General features: G+C 42.5%; 1 protein-coding gene across 3 annotated transcripts in view; it reads left to right on the top strand.

Moving 5' to 3' along the window:
- The window catches only part of LOC137524840 (potassium voltage-gated channel subfamily H member 8-like), a 795,600-nt gene that overhangs the window by 628,200 nt on the left and 153,611 nt on the right, over positions 1 to 13,789 (top strand). For 2 of the 3 annotated variants that reach the window (XM_068245232.1, XM_068245234.1), the window contains exons 6-7: positions 4,493 to 4,662; positions 5,332 to 5,524. In XM_068245232.1, coding sequence (XP_068101333.1) covers positions 4,493 to 4,662; positions 5,332 to 5,524 — 363 coding nt within the window. The remainder of the gene's footprint in view (positions 1 to 4,492; positions 4,663 to 5,331; positions 5,525 to 13,789) is intronic. The other variant, XM_068245233.1, reaches the window with a different exon arrangement.

Genomic DNA, 13,789 nt, shown 5'->3' on the forward strand with positions numbered 1-13,789 from the left:
GAGTGGTCCTGTCAAACGTACTAAACATGAACTTTATAGTGACTTATTTTGATATGGCTTGCCAGTAAGCTTTCACATAAATAAGGCAAGCTCTACTACAGAGTACCTCCAAAGGACTAGTAAAATATTTGTGCCTGGAGTGAGATTCTAAAGGTGTGTGCATAGACACAAAGATTGCCATTCAATGGAATCGGGACTCAATCGCACAGGTGACAGTTTTGGGCAGAGTGGTGTACAAATGAATTGCTAGGTAACAGCCTCGCAACATGTTCTGTTGCTATTGAGGGGGCACATAGGTGCGTCAAACAATGGAGTGGATTTTAATGGGCAGAGCAAATGCCAGACCACCCTAGAGCACTTCTGTCTGCTTTTAAGCAACACATCAATGTTATAGATTGAGAAAGGCGGACAGAAACCCATTAGTTAGCTTAGGCGAGACAATACAGCAGTCTTTCGGACATTTCAGACATTTCATCATATCAGATGTTTCATCAGACAATTCAGAAATACATCAGGTTGGCTTTACAGACACTAGAACCTCAAAATAGAAAACCCCAATGTTTTAGTGGAGAGCACACTAGTGTATGTTTCATCCTTCACGGCCCTTTCACACTGAGGACTTGCGGTAAATTTACTGCACCCCACCACAGCCTGATGAAAATGTATGGGGGAGTTCACAATCCCCATGTTGTGGTACACTGCGCCGGAAGTGCCCTATCTAACGCGTCCATACCTTCGTTACCCTGCGGCGATCTGCATCAGACTGGAAGTCATATAGGTCTATGGTAAAGCGCGTGTTTTTAAAAAACCTGCCACAATTTTCAGGGTTGTGCATGCGCGGAAGCATATTTTAGCAATACGTTTCCGCGCATGTCATCAGATTCCCAAAAGGAAGTGAGTGTCACTTCCTGCCTGGCCAGATGCCAGACGGAGATTACTAACATGGTAATCCCCGAAAACCTGTTTTGGTGGTCGGTGGCCACACCGACAATCTGCAGTGTGAAGCCAGCCTCAGTGTTAGGGGGTATGAATCCTTTCTGGTGGCACTTCTAATTGAGCAATATTGCTAGGCAACCTGTTGATATCCATCCTTTTCCTAAACTTGCAAACAATCAGTGGCAGAACATATAGTTGGTTGCATGTGTATAAGCTCCTTTATTAGCAGATCTCTAATACATTATGTTTAAAGTACTCATTCAGGAGCCAGATAATGACCAGTTCCACTTCTACAAACGATCATAGCTATTGGCTTCAATCTTTGTATGAACACTCCGTCTGTGCCCCCCCCCCTCCTTTGCACTCCAAACAGCTGCAATCCAAACAGCTGCACTCACACAGCCTGAAACATTCAGCTGCTTCTGGACATGTGATCAGAATTCTAAGATAGGATTTTAAGTTGAAGAATATACCTAAATGAGTTTAATTTTTGAGAACTCTAATTACTAAGCCATTATATGCCATCATGTATGATCTGACTGTGTATGGAGTAACCATAATCACACAATAACACACAGGAATTTCCTGCCACAGTACATATACAATTTAGCTTTCTAGAAAGACAGATTGCTCATATTGTGATGTATTTTCCCACTGACAGTGAAAATCAGTTGCTGGCACTCACTGGTGATTCATGGAGTTGTTTTGAATAGTCTTCCAACAGCTGCCTTAATGTATCACATCCAAAGGCTTGTTTGGATGTGTATCCAGTCCTGGGCATCTCTCCTAATGAAAGCTAGAATTGCTGGCCTGATCATCTCAGTCTATTTTGTAAAAACAAACAGCATTATCATTTATTAAATATCTGCTGCATAGGCCCACTGGAGCCCAGTAGCGTTGTCCTTTTAGCTTGTCAGCTTAAGAGCTGGGTGATTCTCGAGTTGATGTTCATTCACAAAAGAGTCTATAGCTAAGCGTTGGAACCAATGTCCTAGGGAGGAAAATGTATTGAAGATTTTCCCGTTATTATTCACAGACGAGTCTGTGCTTCATTTGCAGACATCTTGTTAATTATTTACTGTGGCTTGCTACATTTTTAGAAACCAGTAGGAGGAAACGATTGACTTTGGAATTAAAAGCTGTGTCAACTATTTAAGCGACATCTAGGTTAAATTGTTAAGATGTAGCTTTGGAAATGTCTTAAAAGCAGTACCTGTGCCGTTTAACTGTGTAAAACTGAACAATATGTGAAGGCTGAATAGAAAGTACTGAAAACAAGATGCCAGCAGGAGTGCAGTAGTTAAATCTCTCTTCGATGTTAACACAAATTCATAATTACCCAGCAGGTTCTGTAATCAATTCTCCCACCCAGTGGTCAGTAGCAATATTGTACTAGAACTAAAAATGCATTCAACTAGGTTTAAGTTGTAATGGTTAAGGGCTCTGCCTCTGACACAGGAGACCAGGGTTCGAACCTCAGCTATTCCTTTTCTGTAAACCAGCACCTATTCAGTAGGAGTTCTTGGGCGAGACTCCCTAACACTGCTACTGCCTACTGAGTGCGCTCTAGTGGCTGCCTCGCAAGTGCTTTGAGACCAATAGGAGAAAAGCGCTATACAATTATAGGAATTATTATTATCATAAGTAGTCACTGTATCAACAACTGGTAGTCCATTTAAATGACCAGCCTGAATCAAACAGCATTCACTGCAGTTAAAGTGAACTTAAAGTGAGAGGGATATGGAGGGCGCCATATTTGTTTACTTTTAAACAATACCATTTTCTTGGCATCTTGCAAATCTTACTGGCTTCAGTAGTGTCTTAATCACACCTGAAACAAGCATGCCGCTAATCTTGACAGATTTTTGTCGGAAACATCTAAATCTGCATGCTTGTTCAGGGTCTATGGCTAAAAGTATATAAGGCAGAGGATCGGCAGGAAAGCCAGGCAATGTGTATTATTTCAAATTAAATAAATACGTCAGCTTTCATATCCCTCTCACTTCAGGCTCCCTTTAAATGTAGCTGGTTAGCATCAGTTAAATGCACTCAGTCAACATTAGTAGTCAGTCATTAGGATAAAAATGCTGCAGTTCTGGATGTTCTTCAGATTCTTCTCTTCCGCATTGTAATTTTCAACCCTGAAATGAGTGTTTCTTTGGCAGGGACTAAGTGCAAGTGTCAAGTATATCCCATTTAATTCATAAAACATCCCCTCTCCTTCAATACAAGCATTGATTGAATAGGATTTATTAGTTTAGTTGTGGCTTTGGCCTAACCCTCATGTCTTAGGTCTGTTCACACTGCAGGAGCTTTTTGTAAGCATTTGTGGTTTTAAAAGCTCTTCCTAATGTAATGCTATGTGTGTTCTCACTTGAGTGACGTGATTCACCCATAGCATTGCATGAGCAAGAGCTTTTCAAATCTCTAGCACTTAAAAAGCTCTGGCAGTGTGAATCAGCCCTTACAGCTGCCAGTCTGTGGATTAGCCCTCCATCAATTCCAGGAGCTAGGGAAGCCTGAGAAGTGCTGTAACGTACAGGGTTAAGCAGCATTCATTACAGAATTAAATGTATCCCATATTTAGCACCACTGCATACATTTAGAAGGGACAACTGGTCTGGGTTAATAGAACCCCACTACTACTAGCACAAGTGGTCAAAGGCTCTTAGTACCCCATTTCCCAGACACTTGCTTAAAGCGGTATAAAACCCTGACATAATATTGAATAAAAACATGTTTTCCTACTTTTACATAACATACAGTTACATAGTAACATAGTTATTTTGGTTGAAAAAAAGACATACGTCCATCAAGTTCAACCAGTTATCATATTTGCTTTTGTGCATAAGTATTATTATTCATTTAGAAATTACAAGTTCCCAAAGTACATTTTTTTTGCTCTGAGAGCTGCCTTTGCATTTTATACATAACTGGTTTTATTCATCTTGTATTGAAGGCAGAAATGCTTTCTGAGTGTCTGTCTGTGACCAGGAGCTTCTGCACAGTCAGAAAAGGTGTCACATTCCTCACTTGATAAGTAAACACAAGATAACAATATCTCCAGTTCGGATGCATCCAGCTTTCTCTGCACTGAGCGTGTAACTTCTGTGTTTAACTAGTTGAATGCTGTTCTAGTAAAAAAAAATGGTGCTAGTATATAATATGCTGTAAATAATATTTTAGAGCAAAGAAGACATGCTGGGTTTCATTCCACTTTAAAAGAAGTCTGTACTGTTTTGCAGCACCCATTAAAAATAATTATTGGCTTGTATTCTCTGTAGGGGTCTCTGTAGATGTATATGGATGATTCGCTTGAGAGATAGCTATAATCATGCTGGAGTAGTTGTAGTTACCACTGATCGGTTAACTTAAATTTATGTTTAATTCAATTTTTTTGAACTTTGAATGTTAACTTTAAAATGACATGATGTGTAACAAATCTGTGGGTGAATATGTGACATTACAATCGCATAAGGATGTTTTATCATTGCCTTTTGCTTCTAGGTTTTTTATTATTTCTTCTAATTTCTCCACTTTTTCCTGCTCTTTCTAGATATATTATTGAATTTTCGCACAACATATGTCAGCAAGTCTGGTCAGGTGGTGTATGACCCCCGCTCTATCTGTGTGCACTATGCAACCACATGGTTCTTTGTGGACCTCATTGCTGCGTTGCCCTTTGATCTGCTCTATGCATTCAGTGTCAACGTGGTAAGTAGACTGGTAAGTGATAAGCAGACTTTTATGATCTTACGTTAAAATATGATTTATTCTTTTTTTCACTATTAAACAGTGTTCATTGAGCCTATAGAAAAAATGACAACAGTGCACAACAGACCCACTGGGTCACAGCACTTATACAGTATATACCTAGTGAATATTGTCATCTCAGCATAGATTCCAATGTACGTTGCTAACAATTCACAGCACACATACATTCCAAGAACATGAAAGAATACAATGGGAAGTACAGCTCTAACAATTCGCTGGAGAATAGGAGAGGAATTAACTCCCTCCTTTGATGTATTCTTTTATTTACCCTAGCAAAAAGGTTTATATTTTTCTATGTGACCCTTATAATGTTTCAAGAACGTTAGAATTCTTCAATGGAAATGGTAGGTTGTGCAGAGGACTTTATTGCTTACAGAGGGAATGTAGAAATAAAGCTTAACAGTGCAGCATTTATAGCCCGGTTGAAGAGCAAGAGTTCAGTTACACACTTTAGCTTGAACACTCAAAGTTACTTCAACTTCTGTTGATGCCATTACAAAGTTTACAAGTTATATTTCCTTCCTTCCTCTGTGTTTTCCTGTCGAAGAATAAATTGTGGTGTCTGAAAATCCATTACAACTTTCAAGAGTCTTGATCATACATGTTTTTTCCCTCTTTTAGTATTTTGGTGTTCATCTGTTGAAGACAGTTCGTCTGTTAAGACTCCTCCGCTTGCTCCAGAAGCTGGACCGCTACTCACAGTACAGTGCGGTGGTGCTGACCCTTCTCATGTCCATGTTTGCCTTGCTTGCCCACTGGATGGGGTGTGTCTGGTACTACATTGGGCAGAAGGAGATTGATGCCAATGAGAGTGGTGAGTGGCATTTAAGAATGTATTGTACATATATAAGGAAAAAACACTTTCCAGGGCCAATTCAGGAAAGACTGCAAATACATTACATGTGGATGGCATGGACTCTTTTGATTTATTTTATGTGCCCTTTTAAAGGGATGTGGCTTCATAGTTTAGTTGAAAGTTTGCAGTTTAATCTTTGCTTGCCTGGCATGGTGAGGCAAATATGCAAGTGTGGTAGTTTCATGTACAGATGGACGATAAATGAGTAGCAACCCAAATGTACCAGGTCCCTTGCAAAGTGATGCATAAGAACATCAAACACTGTATATAGAAATGGGTTAAAGAGAATCTGTATTGTTAAAATCGCACAAAAGTTAAACATACCAGTGCGTTAGGGGACATCTCCTATTACCCTCTGTCACAATTTCGCCGCTCCTCGCCGCATTAAAAGTGGTTAAAAACAGTTTTAAAAACTTTGTTTATAAACAAACAAAATGGCCACCAAAACAGGAAGTAGGTTGATGTACAGTATGTCCACACATAGAAAATACATCCATACACAAGCAGGCTGTATACACCCTTCCTTCTGAATCTCAAGAGATCATTAGTGTGTTTCTTTCCCCCTGCAGCTTTCATGCACTGAAGTTTCAGGCTGCTCGTTTCTTCCTGCAAACAGCTTTGCCCTTGTTTGAATTTCCTCAGTATGTGAAAGCCCAGCCAGCTCAGATGATGATTTATCCAACTTTTAAAAGATAAGAGAGAAGCTGCCCTAATCTAAATAATACAGAGGCAGTGTGCATAGAGGGGCCTGGAAGGGGGAGTTCATAGCAGAACCACAACACTGAAGAACTTGGCAGCCTTCCAGACACAGGTCGACAAGTCTGACAGGGGAAAGATATATTGATTTATTACAGAGATGGTGATAGTATAAAGTGCTGCAGTAAGCCAGAACACAATAGCTTTTGGAATTTGTAGGATGATAAAAAACAGGATGCAATTTTTGTTACGGAGTCTCTTTAAACACTTTATTTATACTTGCTAAGTTTACTTGTTGAAATATATGAATTTCATTGTTTGTCTTTGTTTATATTTTAACAATTCAGTAAAGGAAAAGGGTTTTAGGTGTTTTAGTATCTCAGAGATTAAACATAAATTTTAAATACCATACATGCTCAGATATAAATCAGTTTTTTGAACCAGCTTATATTTGAGTCAGGTGTGTGGAACCCCATATACAGTGCACACATTGGAAGCGTGCTTGTATCTTTAGTTATCTCTCCTCGTTCCTGGCAGCCATCTTCCTGTCCTTGCAGCTCTGCATTTGCTGATAGAGGTCCAGGCTTCTCTGCCTTCTGGTTTTGGGCAGCCGTTCTTCCCATCTCCCGTGCAGCTCTGTACCCGTTGCTAGAAGCCCAGGGTTTAACTGTTTTCTCATTATGGACAGTCATTTTCTCATCTCCTCTGCAGCTCTGTACTTGCCATTAGAGTTCAAGGACTTCATAGCCTTCTCTTTCTGGGCAGCCAGTTATCAGTCTTCCTTGTAGCTCTGTACTTGCCGCAAGGAGCCCAGAGTTCACAGCCATGTGACTGCAATGGAGCCTGGACCTCTAGTGGCTGCCAGGGACGAGTAGAGGTAACTATAGATACAAGCACACTTCCAATGCACAGGGGCCCCGATGAGGGCGCCTCTTAGTCTAATAGTAATCAGTGTGTGACGGCTGAGGTGGGAGGGATGGAGGGGCGCACTTTGGTGTCTCAGCCTTGAGTGCTGGAGGTCATTGACCCGGCACTGATTGTATAATCAAAATTGCGTACTTTATAACCAAAATCTGCTCCCAAATGTCAACTACCTCTCTTCCTGTATGTAGCCTACCCCTATTCCTCCTGGTAATCTCACATTTATTCTCACCTTCATTTCTCTGTTCCCATACAGTAAATTCTGACTCATAGTCTACTTTCTTTATTCTAATTCTCCCCGTCCCCTCCTGTCTTCCTTATTCCACCAGTTATTGCACTCTCTCTGCCCTCCACATTCACCAAGTTTTCCAGTGATGATACATTCCTCCTTCTCTTCTGGACTTGTTCTGTTCTTCTCATTCTCCAATTATAGTGCCCCTCTTTCCTCATGCATATATATTGTGCCCCATAGTTACTATCTTCCTATCCTGTTTAGCTCCACTTGTGTCCCAATCCATATCATTGTGCATTATGATCCTCTCTGATGTACTTCACCCCAAGTCTTTGTACTGCTTCCTGTCAAACCTGTTTTTCCCTGCCTTCAAAAGTACTATGCTTTTCTTATACTCTTTACTTCCTAAAGAGGCTACGCTTTGAATATATGAAGTAAAAGGCATCTGAAAATTTGGGTAAAGCTGCTAGTAGGACATCGGTAATTCTCCCGATATTGTACTATTGGGAGCTGAATAATGCTGATCACTTTTCCTGCCTCTCACTCTAACCCTCCTTCTACCTACTCCTAACACTAACCTACTCCTAAAGGCTCATACACACATCAGACCATAGTCTTTTGAAAATGAAAGATCACAGACCAATCTTACCCCCCTTCATGTAGTATGAGAGCCATACTCTACACAGTCTATTCTATGGAGCTGAACTCCACATCAGAAAAAAACTCTTTGCAAGATGCTGCACACACAGATGCTGTACAGACACAAAAGATCAGTATCTGCAAAAGATCTGCTCCTGCCAAAAATCCATTCCTGCAAATTGCAATGATAGTCTATGAGATCTGCAGATCATCATACACACATGATTTAACTGACATTCATCTGCAGATCTGCAGATCTGAAAATCCATCCTGGTGGATCTGATCTGCAGATGAATGTCAGTTAAATCATGTGTGTATGATGATCTGCAGATCTCATAGACTATCATTGCAATTTGCAGGAATGGATTTTTGGCAGGAACAGATCTTTTGCAGCTACAGATCTTTTGTGTCTGTACAGCATCTGTGTGTGCAGCATCTTGCAAAGATTTTTTCTGATGGGGAGTTCAGCTCCATAGAAAAGACTGGGAAGGTATGGCTCTCATACTACATGAAGGGTGGTAAGATTGGTCTGTGATCTTTCATTTTCCAAAGACTATAGTCTGATGTGTGTATGTGGCCTAACACTAACCTACCCATAACACTAGCCTAGTCCTACCTACTACTAACACTCCCCCCCCCCCCTCTTCCACCTACGATTATCAATACCATCCAATAATGTATCCCCACCTCTTTTGTTTGTACTACAATCTCCACTATTTTTCCCTCCCCCTTCCACCCCCAGTGCCCAAATTATCCACTGGGCTCTGCTATGGTCACTATACACATATACACCCACCACTATACACTTACTACCCCACTGTAACTACCTGCTTTTTATTATGTCAGGAAAGAATGTCCTATTGGGTTCAGACTTTGGTTGAATATACTGTAGCCAAGGAACAGAAGTCTTTTGAAATCTTAATTTTATTCTTAGCAGCATAATGCGCAGACAACAATGATGGTTTTGATAGAATGGTCTGACATCCATTCTGTGGTGCGTTCAGGTTCATAATGCAGTAATTGTATATACCATACATTAATTATGTACTTATTTTACTTATTTCTTATTTACAAACCACATACAGGGAGCATACCACTTATAAATCATTACATTGAACAAAGAACTAAAAATGAATTGCTCTTAACAATATTACTGACTAGACACTCAGGTGCTAGCACTGGTAACAATACCTAAAAAAAGAAAAATTGAGTCCAAACCAGTACAGCTGCACTCATAGGATCAGTATTTATTGCATAAATGCATCAATTCTCGTCAAGAACTGATTAGAATTGATGCATTTATGCAATGATCCCTGATATTACATTGGACAACCCTAATTGGTTTGATACTTTGGTTCAACCCATTGGAAAGTAACATCTCCATTTATGGCGGTGTTTTGACTGCCCAAAGTAAAGTTACCCTGAACTTATGAGATCACCCAAGTTTTGTGTTGCTCCACGGAGAGACAGATTCCACTGAAAATATATACCTCCTGCTGACTGAGCATGAACGGCCTTCCCTAAGCAGAAATAGCAAATCTTAAGGAACGATTCTGAATTACATGCCTTCTTCTTCTTGAAATTGGTTCCTTTAGCAGACCATTGCAAGAATAAAACTGATTCTTACACCCACCACCCCACCTTCTTCTTGGAGCATGTGGAGATGGCCTGAGGCCTTTGTCCTTGACATTGGACAATAGCATTTTCTAAAAGAAGAGATTTGCATCCATACAGGAAATAAAGGAGCCAGGAAAAAGGGGGATTGCCACTAGTAGAATATTGCTAAAATTAATGATATTCTACCGCTGCATTCCTATAGTAAAATATCAGTAATTAGTACTGATATTTTACTATGGCTAAACCTAACCCTATTCTCACACAGAAACCTCCCTCTACCAATGCCTACCGCTAAGACCCCCCTGGTGGTGCATTACTCTAAGACCCCCCTTCTGGTGCCTAACCCTAAGACCCCCCTTCTAGTGCCTAACCCTAAGACCCCCCTGGTGGTGCCTAAACCCATGACCCCCCCCCCCCGGCAGAAACCTGCAAACCCCCGGTGCACGCAATTCTTTCGTGTGCCTCCAGGTGCCTAAAATGTACCATGCTTTCCAGTAATCCGTCACCTCCAGATGCCCAAATTTAAATTCTTTGCCACATTATATATAGGTAGTAAAAAAATAACGAAAAAAACAAAAATAATACCTTTTAATGGCTAACTAAGGGTGGACACTAATGATCCAATGTTTTTCATCCAATCTTACCAAATCTATGTAGTAGAAGAGTAAACTGATGGGATATATTAATTGGATACTATAGGCAGTTCCCTTATATTAGATAGAAATGGTAAGATTGGATGTAAAAGATTGGATCATTAGTGGCCAGCATAATAGAGCTAACTGATGCAAGCTTTCTGGGATCTAGTCCCCTTCTTCAGGCATATTTCCAGATGTAAGCTGAAGTAAAACATTGATGCAGATAAATGGTAAACACGAAGATGACAGTTGTGCTAGTTACTGTTTATCCGTTAGGTGTCAGCAGCCCCGTTTCTTGCCCCGTGCGGAGCGTGCCGCCGCCCGGGGCGCTGTTGGGAGGGGGGCGCTATAATGGAGGGGGGAGCCGGAGCCGCGGGGAGGGCAGCCCGACCTCTCCCTCCCTCTCCTCTCCCGGGCGCCCTCTGTGCTCCCCCCTCAGATGCAGAGTTCGTGAGCAGCAGGGAAGCGCTGTTTAGAACTCACCGGCTGCCTGGCTCCAAGCGCTGCTCTCTCGCCGCTGGTCTCCTCTCTCTCTCTGTATACGTACTGATACACGCTGCTTCCTGTAGCCGGAAGCAGCGTGTATCAGTATGTATACAGAGAGAGGAGACCAGCGGCGAGAGAGCAGCGCTTGGAGCCAGGCAGCCGGTGAGTTCTAAACAGCGCTTCCCTGCTGCTCACGAACTCTGCATCTGAGGGGGGAGCACGGAGGGCGCCCGGGAGAGGAGAGGGAGGGAGAGGTCGGGCTGCCCTCCCTGCGGCTCCCCCCTCCATTATTGGGGGCATCTACCTATCTAACCTATTCTGGGGGCACCTACCTAATCTAACCTACGCTGGGGGGCAGCTGCTAATCTAACCTACGCTGGGGGGCAGCTGCTAATCTAACCTACGCTGGGGGGCACCTACCTATCTAACCTACACTGGGGGGCACCTACCTAATCTAACCTACACTGGGGGGCAGCTACCTATCTAACCTATACTGGGGGCAGCTACCTAATCTAACCTACGCTGGGGGGCAGCTACCTATCTAACCTATACTGAGGGCAGCTACCTAATCTAACCTACGCTGGGGGGCAGCTACCTATCTAACCTACACTGGGGGGCACCTACCTAATCTAACCTACGCTGGGGGGCAGCTACCTATCTAACCTACACTGGGGGACAGCTACCTATCTAACCTACACTGGGGGGCAGCTACCTAATATAACCAACACTGGGGGGGCAGCTACCTATCTAACCTACACTGGGGGGCAGCTACCTAATCTAACCTATACTGGGGGGCAGCTACCTATCTAACCTATACTGGGGGGCACCTACCTAACCTATACTGGGGGGGCACCTACCTAACCTATACTGGGGGGGCAGCTACCTTATCTAACCTATACTGGGGGGCAGCTACCTAATCTAACCTATTCTGGGGGGCACCTGTCTAATCTAGCCTATACTAGGGGGCACCTACCTAATCTAACCTATACTGAGAGGCACCTACCCATCTAACCTAGGGGGGGGGGGGCGCAATTTTTACACCCTCGCCCTGGGTGCATTTTAGCCTAGAAACTGCACTGGGTGTCAGGTGATCAGCAGGCTGGAGCCAGTGACTTAGTGCAACCATACATGAAATCCAGCAGGTTTCTGAAGATCATGAAGCCAAATTATTTGCCACATTATGAAGGCTGTGATTTGCGGCAAAACTGTACATTTCTGTGCCTGCAGGTGCCTGATAGCGGTCACCGCCATGTACCCAAATGTCTGTTGTCACTAATCGTGGCTTTTATAATAGGCACATATGGTGGTGCCGTTTTTTCCATAAGAGCTCCTCCACCCTTTTTTACCTGAGACCGATTTGCACCCCCTTGCAAAAGTTATAAAAGCATATTGCTTTAGGATTGGTTTAAGAAGGAAAAAGGGGCTACACATTTAATGCCCTCTTTATTTTCTGGTGGTCTTGTTGCAGCCTGATTTTGTTTCTCTTTTTTCACTCAGGCATCACCAGGGATTCTTAAAATCAGATAGTATTTGATAAATACATTTTCATTTCAGGTTTATTTGAAAGAAAGGCCTTTGCAATGACACCTGAGAACACTTATTGGCTGATGGACCTGCAATGACGCTGGGGAACACTTAGGGCTGGTTCAGACGGGCGTTTTTGTGGCGTTTAACGCAGCGTTTCAGACGCAGCGTTTTTTGGGATCTACTGCCATCCCATGCAAGTGAATGGGAGCGTTTAGAGCTGGCTTTTGCAGGCTTTCATGAAAGCCTGGCAGTAGATCCCAGCGTTGCGTCTAGTCTCAAAAGCAACATGCTGCTTTCAGAGGCAGTAAACGCGAGGAAACAATAGCAGAGACCAGAACTGCAAGCCTTGAACGCTTCCCAAAAGCCTTCAAAAGCTAGCTTTTAAACGCTGGCGTTTAAACGCTGGCGTTTGAACGCAATGCCAAGCAAAAGCTCAGCAGACGCCCATGTGAACCAGCCCTTAGTTTGCTAACAGACACTGCTAGAAAGTGAAAGAACATTTGCTTGCAGTAATTTATCTGCAGAAACTGCCTCTATGAAAGGGATCTCTGCTGAGAATCCTCCTTGATGGGAACATTCACTTACTGCTACCGAATCAGTTCTGTGGAAATACACAACAGATCCTTCATAACTATATACAGCCATCAATGGCAATTGGCATCTGTTTTTCTCAGCTATTATAAATGTACATAAAATAGTTCTGGCGGTGAACAGCTGCACACTGAGTATTTATCTAAACAGGAAGATCAGAGCAATGCAGCAGCTTGTTCTATATGTACATGAGACACTTCCGTGTATACAGATCACCCAAGCCAACCAGAAATGCTTACATAGTTAAATGAGTCAGTGGGTTAAAGTTAATTGAAGTGATAAAGAAATGCAATTATATACTATGTAAACGAAGCAGAGATAGCAAACTTATTATGTGGATAAAGAATTAGACTTCACATCTGGTTCCCTGACATAAAACTGAATAAACTTTGATCAACTTCCACAAGCTCATCACGTCTATAGGAGATAACAGACTGAAAATGTACTACTATATTTTGTGGACTATAAGATTTAATTTTTCTCTCCCAAAAGTGGGGAAAAAAGTCACTGCGTCTTATAGTCCAAATGCAGGGAGTTCCTGACTTGTGAACGCTGCCAATACAAACCTCCAACCCGCCGCAGTGTCTGGGACTCCCTGTACTGTGCCCATGCAGAGGAGGACACAGGGGAACAAACAGAAGACACAGGGGGCACAAAGGAGCATAGAGGAGGACACAAGGAGTACAGAGGCAGACACCTGGAGGACACAGGAGGAGACAAGGGGGACAGAGGACAGAGGGAGGCACAAGAGGTACAAGGGGGCATGAGGTAGAAAGGGGGCATAATCTACAAGATGCCCCTTCACCATGGATGCCCCAGGTTTAGTATATATTTTAAAATAAAAAACCCTAAGGGCCCTTTCACACCAGAGGACTTTTT

The sequence above is a fragment of the Hyperolius riggenbachi genome, chromosome 7, assembly GCF_040937935.1.
Source record: "Hyperolius riggenbachi isolate aHypRig1 chromosome 7, aHypRig1.pri, whole genome shotgun sequence".
Classification (NCBI taxonomy): Eukaryota; Metazoa; Chordata; class Amphibia; order Anura; family Hyperoliidae; genus Hyperolius; species Hyperolius riggenbachi.